This window comes from Coturnix japonica, chromosome 19 (genome assembly GCF_001577835.2).
Source record: "Coturnix japonica isolate 7356 chromosome 19, Coturnix japonica 2.1, whole genome shotgun sequence".
Classification (NCBI taxonomy): domain Eukaryota; kingdom Metazoa; phylum Chordata; class Aves; order Galliformes; family Phasianidae; genus Coturnix; species Coturnix japonica.
In genome coordinates, this window is record NC_029534.1 from 4,739,184 (window position 1) to 4,747,728 (window position 8,545).

Genomic DNA, 8,545 nt, shown 5'->3' on the forward strand with positions numbered 1-8,545 from the left:
ATCCCAGCATCTGCAGCAATGGACCGTGCAGCAAAGCTCCCCAGCACTGAGCACCAAGGGGTCACGGTGACAGCGCTGAGGTCTCGGTGCTGGCAGAGAGGGACACACATGCACCCATCCCGGGTCACCCACTTGCTGGCTGTCCCCAGGGTGGGCAGGGACAGTCGGGCCCCTCTCTCGGTGCCGCTGGGTGGCACAGCCGCATGCAGGTGCCGCTGGGGGCCCAGGCATCGCGCAGCTCTTTGTCCTCGCCGCTCCTCTCCCCCGCACACACGCTGCCTGCCGGCCTTTGTATGCTCGGCAGCGAAGGGAACGGGGCGGTAGGAGCTGCATGGCTAATGAGCCGGCACCGCCGAGCAGCTGCACCGCTGCGTGCTCCCAATGCAACGCGAGGTCACCGCCCGCTCCTGAATCACCCTGACCCCGCTCCCGATCCACTCACCCAGCTCCCTGCCCGCCTCGGCCCGGGCTCGCTCCGGGATTATCTGGGTGTGTTCGGGTGGCAGCGTGCATGAGCTGTGACACGGCTGGGAGAGGCAGCTTCGCCCATGCATTGCATGCGAGCTCCTTGCTGTGATGCCCCCTGTGTACTGACCCCAATGCGAGGTGACCCCCCGGCCCCTGAGGGTCTCTCCCGTTCCCTTTGAGCCCCACAGGTGCCCGGCAGAACGGGAGGCACCCACTGCAACTCGGGGCCACTCCCCTCCACGCAATCTCGCCCGACGTGCTCCCAACGCAGGGACCTGCAGCACCAGTTTGCTGCCTGCCCCGTGCTGTCGGTGGGAGCCCATTTGTGGCGGCCCTTTGGGGTCCCCGTGCTCCACTCGTGTTCAGTTTGGGGATGGCGATGGCTCCCAGCCTCCTTGGTGGATGCCAGCACAGGATTTCCGCACACCGAGGAGATTTAGGGGCTTTCCAACGTCTGCACGCTGCCTTGTGGACACCATTGGATGCATCAGGACAGCGTGCTACCAGCCTTTGTCTGAAGCGGGATTTTGGGGGCTTCCCATGCAAGAAGACAGCGACAGAAGTCACAGCTTGACGGCAAACACAGCCCAGTGCCTGAGAGCTCCAATGCATCACCACGGGGTGGGTGAACCTGGCACCAAAGCAGCACAACTGCACAACCTGGTCCTTACAAAACCCCACTGCCCGGTGCTGTGGGAAGGAGGGTCCAGGCTCTGGGATGCACCATGCAACGAGGTCACCGGCAGCACGAGCCATTGCATGGTTTGTGTGCTGCCCTCACTTTGCAGCACAGCCCTGCTTTGCAATGTGCCCCCCAGCAGGGCCCAGCCCACAGCACAGGGCTCAGCTGCAGCTCGTCACAGGGCAAAGTCCAGCAGCAGCACAGCACTTACACCTGGCTCAGCCCAGGGCAGGGGGTGGGTCCATCCCCCCCAACACCGAGGGACCCCGTGGGCACAAGGCCTGGGCCATGTCCTGAGCCCACGTTTTTCAGTGCTCGCCCTGAGCGCAGCTGCGGTACCGGGTGACCAAACGATTTGCATCTCAGGCTTTGCCGGCTGCAAACCGCACCGCTCCTGGACACGCGTCCTGCCAGCCCTCACTCGCTCTGTATGCTGCACCCCAGGCAAAATAACACGGGGACAAACCCCGCTGCAGCCACAGCCCCTCCGGCCCCATGCTCTACCCAAAGCGCCCCTCGGGCAGCCCGCAGCCCCCTCCCAATGCTATAGAGATGGGCGAACGGCTTTACAATGTCATTCCGTAACGGTGCGGCCGGGGGGGGGTTGGTGGCAGGCCGGGGGGGTGCGCACCCACGGCACGGGCACCCACTGGGGACACAGCAGCCCCCCCTGCGGGTCACAGCCCGGCGGGGTGCGGGGTGCGGTGCCCCACAGGGTGGGTTTGGGATGGGGGGGGACGCAGCATTCGCAGCGCGGGGGGAGGAAACGCGCACGCGGGGACGCGCGCACACGCGCACAGCGCTGCGGCCCGGCCCGTGCGGGGGGTGCAGGAGCGGCGGCTCCGCCCCGGTGCCGGTGCCGGTGCAGGAGGCGGCGGGTGCGGCGGGCGCTCACTCACCCGGCGGTGGCGGCGGAGCGGGGCCCGGCCGTGGCGGTGCGATGCGGGGCGGGGCGGTGCGGGGCGGCGGTGCCGGGCCCCGGCGGCGGCGGCGGCGGCGGCGCGGGGCGGGGCGGGGCGGCTCCGCACCGGGGCGGGCACTGCCGGCTCTGCGCGCGCCGCCCGCTGCTCCGGGTGCGGCCCCGAACGGAACGGAACGGAACGGGATGGAACGGAACGGGATGCAACGGGATGGAACGGGATACAACGGACTGCGGGGCTGCGGGTGGGTGTCCGTGGTGACCGGTAACGCGCACAGCCCGGTGCCCGCCTCCACCCGCTGGTTGTGCACACATTGGGGGCACCCTGCAGGGCACGCACCTGTTCACAACGCGGGTTGAACACACACCCCCCTCCGTTCCCCCTCCCGGTGAGCGCAGTGGGTTGCACGCACACCCGCATTGATGCACATACAGGGTGCAGCTGAGATGCTCCGTTTAGGAAGGGAGCAGCAAGGAGCGGAGCTGTGAGCCTGCAAGGGGAGGGTCAGCATCCCCATGTGGGCACAAGGATGGAGCTGGAGGCCCCGCAGCAAACCACGAGCCTTTGCTGTGCCCTCCCACTCGTGTCAGTGGGGTTTAAGCACAGCCCAAGCCCAAAAAGGCTGCAAAAAACCCCCCACGTGGCCCATCCTGAGCACTGTGAGAGCTGTGAGGGAGCAGGGACCACCCCATAGACAGCCACAGGGACAGCAATGTGGCCCTTCTCATAGTGTGCAGGGGCTCCCGGAGCATCACACACCTCTGCACGGCCACGGAACACGGCCTGCAGCCCAGCACACACATGCAAGATCCCACTGGATGCCAGCAGCTTCCTCCAAGCACGGGGCTGTGCCAGCCATTGGCAAATCCTGCACTGCACGGCATTCCAAGGAGCAATGGCCCTGCGCTGGGCTGGGGGGAGGCATCTGTTCCACAGCACCACGGGGCTTTGCTAAATAGGTCACTGCTTTTTTTATAGGCTCCAGGATCTAGAAAAACCAGTTGTTCCAGACTGCCGGCGGACCTGGCAACGTGCTGCTGGTGCTGGTGGATCCCCAGGTGCTCTCACCGCCGTTCTTCCCACTGTCCTCAGCCATGAGGGTCACAGTGTGAGTGGGATGATGGTGGATCCCTGAGCAGCACTGGGTGAGGCTGTGGAACAGGCAGAGGTGTTGTTTGGGGCTGGCTGCCCGCTGCAGGCTGTGCCCATGGGCTGTTTGCAGTGTGGCTGCACGCTGCCGTCCAGCCCTGTATATTTATTCTCATATGCCGGCTGCAGGGTGAGCTCTCCCTCTAGTGGCACCCAGCTCCTGGATAGCCAGCCCTGTGGGGTTGTACGCAGGGCATGCATGGGGGCTGTGGGGTGCTGCGGCCATGCTGTGCTCTGCACCCCTATGGTGACCCCTTTGGGAGCAGCAGGACAACCCCCACACCGCCATCAGTGGCCTCGTCACACTCAGATCTCATCCCCACAGTTCCGCTCTACCACCCTGACCCCATTAAATACAAGGGGCCACACAGCACCCCAATGCTGCCCCTAAAAGTAATGGCACCCCATCTCCCTGCAGGCACCATCCCAGCCCTGCTGGATCCCCGCAGGCCTCGCGCCAGGCCGGGCTGCGTTCCGCGCTGACAGGGCGCTTTGTTTTGTGCCGAGCAGACAAAAGGGGCAGTCAGACGCGGGCGGCGCTTTGTGCTGGCGGCCATGAGCTGAGGCAGCAGCAGTCCTCACTGCCACGCTGCCTCCCAGCACCAGCAGCCATGGCAGTCCGGGCCTGTGCCCACCATGGTGCCCCTGGATGGCTGGAAAGGGGAGCAGGGCCTGTTTGCCATGGTTACTGTGAGGCTTTGGGCCTAGCTAGGCCTCACTGTCATAGTTAATATAGGGCTTCAGGGCCAGGTAGGCCTCATTGCCATAGTTACTATGGGGCTTCAGGGGTAGCTAGGCCTCTTTGCCATAGTTACTATGGGGCTTTAGGCCTAGGTGGGCCTCTTTGCCATGGTTACTGTGGGGTTTCAGGCCCAGGTAGGCCTCGTTGCCATGGTTACTGTGAGGCCTAGCACCTCTGAGGCCCATGGCAGCCCCGTGCCCTCACAGGCTTGGCATCATCTATGGGCCCAGGGAATGAGCAATGGAGACCAGGAGGCCCCGCAGCAGCTCCCACCACTGCCCCACATCCTGCTGTGGTGTGAGGAGGGCTGGAGGATTCAGCCACATCATGGTGTCCTCGCTGCCCACACAACACACAGGGCAGGGGGACCCCAGACGGTGCCATGCTGCTTCCCACCTGCCCCCCCGGGCCAGGCCAGCCCCGTGACGGCGCTGCATTGCCCCTGGAAAATGCCAGAAGCGTCAAACTGTTGAGTCATTCACTCCCAAGATTATCTGTACAAACAGCCGTTCCCGATTATTTTTGTTATGATCTTTTTATTTTCCTTTTCTTTTTTTTTACCCCCCAACCAAGAATGTAGCCCGGACCATGGGGATGAGCTGCTGAAATCTCCGGGGATCAGCAGGACAATGCCAGTGGGAGCATTGTGCTGACTGCTCTGCAAACGCTGGCACCGGCTCCGGGCCAGCAGCACCCTATAAAAGCTGAGCCGCTGAAGTAGGCAGACATGACATGGGCGAAGCAGCTGTACCGCCTGAGCTAGGTGAGTCCTGGGGTTGGCCTGCCCCATCCCAGCCCCGCTCGCCCCGTTGCTGCCTGGCGCAGCCCTTCCTCTGCCCAGTGGCAGGAGAGGTGCCCAGAGGGTGACATGGCCCCATTGGCACAGTGGGTGGAGGGCAGCCCCATAGCTAGGGGCAGGTCCACACCCTACTGGCATGGCACCCTACTGGCACCCCAGGCTGTGAGTTCCTGCCATCCCGACACTCCTGAGGAAGGAGTGCTCAAGGGAGGAACAAGAAAGGCAGGGATGGGAGCGGGGGTCTCACGGACCCCCCAAAGCACAAGGCAGGCTGCAGGAGGAGGGAGCCCACGGCTGTGCCCCTCAGGCTGTTCCGCAGCTGACGAGGGTCTCGCTGGGAGCAATCAACAGGGTGTTCTGCAGCACCAATTGGTTTTCCTTCCTTCTCCAGACACCTTTCCAGCAGCAAAGATGGCTCAGACAAACCCTCTGCCTGTCCCCATGGGCCCATGGAAGGTATGTCCTCGTATGCCCTGCATCTCAGGTGGGAGGTGGGGAACAGGACAAAGCCAGTGCTCCCTGGCAGTCCTTTTTGCTGTGCCCTGACCTGGCCATGCCCTGCCCTCACCAGAGGTGCCGTACAAGGCAGCCATCCCCAAAAGCCATGTACTCTCATTACCACCTCCTAAGAGTGAAGGCAGAGCGGGCACAGGCCAGCAGGCACAAGAGCTACGAAGGTGGTGGTGGTGGGTATGGAGAGCAGCCTTGAGGGTGCCAGGGCTGATGACAGCTCTGGTGACGTGGCCAGTTCACGTTGGGAACCAAGAAGGAGAGGAAAATCGCACATAAGTGGGCAAAACCCTGATGAAATGTGGAAAGGATGGCGTCAAACACAGCCCCTGGGAGTCCCCCCTCGCCCTTTTCCCCTTAATCCTCTTTGCCCTAGAACGTTCGGAGCAGAGGCCGGGAGAACCGCCAGCCACAGCCCTGCCACCTGCCCGTCCCAGAAGGGCTCCACTCCTCTCTCCGGACGGTGCTGCTGCCCCAGGAACTGACCTTAGGGGTGAGCAGGAGCAGAGCGGGGCTGGCGTGTGGCTCCCCAACAGCAGGCAGGGAGCGCGGGGCCAGCGGTGCAGGGATGCACGAGGTGCAGGGGCTACAAACCAGCCCAGGGACGTGCCCAGCACATCCCAGACTGGTGCCTGGTACTCCTCCCTGGATGGAGCACGACCCCATCTCAAAGAGGTGCTGATCTCCCCTGGGATCACTGCCACGCTGCTCCCAACTGGGCAGTTCCTTTTCTGTTCCAGATCACCGTGTACGACCAAGAAAACTTCCAGGGCAAGAGGATGGAGTTCACCTCCGCCTGTCCAAACATCATGGAGTGTGGGTTTGACAACATCCGCTCCCTAAAGGTGGAATGTGGCGCGTGAGTACCCGGTTCTGGTGGTATAAATGCTTTCCCCAGTGTGGGGCTTGTGGGGTGAAGGGTCCCCAAGTGTAAACAGGGCCAGGCAGGTTCGCTCTGCTGAGCTGGAGCCAGCACTGTAACCGGGGGAAGCCAGGCATGGGGATCCCACCCTGCTGGGGTAGCGCAGCCAGCTCTGGGCACAGCAGCAATATCTTTGGCACCATCCAAACCTGCGGTCTGGGAGCAGCCAGGTTTGCAGCTGTCTTGTGCCCGGTATGAATGCTGCCCAGGAACACGGTGAGGATCAGTGCTTAGAGAGCTCTTAGCTGGTGAGCTCAGCCTGCTCCCCATTCATCCATGTAACCCTATGAAGCACTGCTTCAGAGCCCCATTTCTTGCCCCAGGGCTCTGCAACTTGCTCTTCTGGCACTATGTGGCTCCCCCAGGCCACACCAGAGTCTGCCTGCAGCCCATGCTGAGCTGCCCCAGTCACTGTTAGGGTGCAGAGCAGAGCCAGGCTTCTCCCTGCATGCAGGAATGCTCCTTGTACAAGGCAAGACAGCTCCCGAGGTGCTCCGAGCTGCCGTGTGTAAGGAGCAGTCCTGGTGGCAAACATCCCGCTGGGGCTGGGGAAGCAGACAAGATAGATTTGCACTGCTATATTTAGGATTTGTAATGCTAATGGGATTACTGCAGCGTGTGTGCTCACGCAGTAATCAGCTCACTGCTCCAGTTGATGCGTTCCCAGTCAGGTTGCTCACCTTGCTGACTGGGAGGCTGATTGCAGGGATGGGACTAGGGCTGAACTTTGGTCTTCAAAGGAGGCAAGAAAGTCCTCAAACCCCCCAGCATCTCACATATCCCGTGAACAAATGGGATGTACAGTGGTGTGCCATCCTCCTCCTGGCTCCTATCCCGGCCTCTGCCTGCCTGTTAGCTCAGCTGTAGCTGTCCCATCTCCAGTCCCTGTACTGCCAGGATGAGCGTCCTTCAGGTGGCAGCTACAGTGACACCCTTTCTGGGGGCTCTGTCTGTGCCCAACACTGCTTTCCTTTCCTTCACGGCACCTGGGCTGGTGGGCAGATATCAGACCCCAGTCCTCCTCCTTGAACCTCCATCTGCACCCCCCCCAGGAAGCCCCGGCAGCCCTTGCTCTGTTTTGTTTTGCAGCTGGGTTGGTTATGAGCACACCGGCTTCTGTGGGCAGCAGTTCATCCTGGAGAGGGGCGAGTACCCGCGCTGGGACGCCTGGAGCGGCAGCAATGCCTACCACATCGAGCGCCTCATGTCCTTCCGCCCCGTCTGCTCTGCTGTGAGTGCCCATGGGCAGCCCGGCTTCTGGCTTGGGTGGGTTGCAGGGCAGGAATTGCTCCAGGCAGGGCAGGAGCTGCTCCAAGGTTTTACCCCAGCACGGAGCCAGGCACTGGCAGGGAGCAGCTCTTGGCTAGGGGCAGCATGGCGCTGCATTGCAGCTCCTGATCCCTCAATTTTCCAAGCCCAGGCAGCACCCACATGGACACGGGAGTTCGGTTAGGAAGGGCCAACCTGCCAAGCCAGGGGCTGAGCATGTGGTGGAGTCTTCAGGGCAGGCCCAGCACTCCCTGTACTCAGCAGAACTGGCCACAGCAGCCCCAGGAGCCCCCCAAACCAGGCTGTAGGGAGGGGAAGCCTTCCCCCAGCCATTCAGCCCCACTCACCTGCCCTTCTCATGCTGCTCTTCCGGCCCAGAATCACAAGGAATCCAAGATCACTGTCTACGAGAAAGACAACTTCATCGGCCGCCAGTGGGAGATCAGCGACGACTACCCCTCGCTGCAGGCCATGGGCTGGGCCAACAACGAAGTGGGCTCCATGAAGATCCCCTGCGGCGCGTAAGTGATGGGCACAGGGCCTGGGCTGAGCAGCGGGGACAAGCCAAGGCCGTCAGCACGCAGCCCCGTGCCTCGTTCCTATCTCATTCCCTTATGGCTGCCTGACAACTCCATTTCTTGCAGCTGGGTTTGCTACCAGTATCCCGGGTACCGTGGCTACCAGTACGTCCTGGAGGCCGACCACCACGGGGGAGACTACAAGCACTGGAGAGAGTGGGGCTCGCACGCCCAGACCTCCCAGATCCAGTCTATCAGGCGCATCCAGCAGTAGCTGCCCGGTGCCTGGCCCCACTTCTGAGCACATCTTTGCAAGGTTTCTAAAGCTCACTGGCTCCCTTTTGGTGCTAATAATCCCCTCCTGAAATAACAACCCCTTCTTGTACTGCAACTGCTTGATGGAACAACACTTCCAAACGGTACCAGCTGCCACAACTGCCAATAAATAAATAAATGTGACTGAAAGAAAAAGATAAAACGGCCTGACGGGTGTTTGCTGTTGCGTGTTGAGGTCACACATCCCCATCCTGCCCCATGCCCCACACTCAGCCCCCCCGGTCACGGGC

The 8,545-nt window shown here is 62.2% G+C and overlaps 1 protein-coding gene across 6 annotated transcripts; it reads left to right on the forward strand.

Moving 5' to 3' along the window:
- The first annotated feature begins 2,214 nt into the window (after window positions 1-2,214).
- On the forward strand, window positions 2,215-8,457 carry CRYBA1 (crystallin beta A1). 6 transcript variants are annotated; one of them, XM_015880574.2, is made up of 9 exons: window positions 2,215-2,314; window positions 3,049-3,215; window positions 4,535-4,724; window positions 5,152-5,216; window positions 5,647-5,763; window positions 6,011-6,129; window positions 7,282-7,423; window positions 7,840-7,982; window positions 8,106-8,457. In XM_015880574.2, exons 3-9 carry the CDS (start codon window positions 4,694-4,696, stop codon window positions 8,251-8,253), a joined length of 765 nt encoding a protein of 254 aa, XP_015736060.1. In that variant the 5' UTR covers window positions 2,215-2,314; window positions 3,049-3,215; window positions 4,535-4,693; the 3' UTR covers window positions 8,254-8,457. The 6 variants fall into 6 exon arrangements, with proteins under 6 accessions (XP_015736060.1, XP_015736061.1, XP_015736059.1 ...); XM_015880573.2 differs by lacking the exon at window positions 2,215-2,314 and adding an exon at window positions 2,338-2,458; XM_015880575.2 differs by lacking the exon at window positions 3,049-3,215 and having other exon boundaries at window positions 2,219-2,314.
- Window positions 8,458-8,545: the final 88 nt, after the last annotated feature.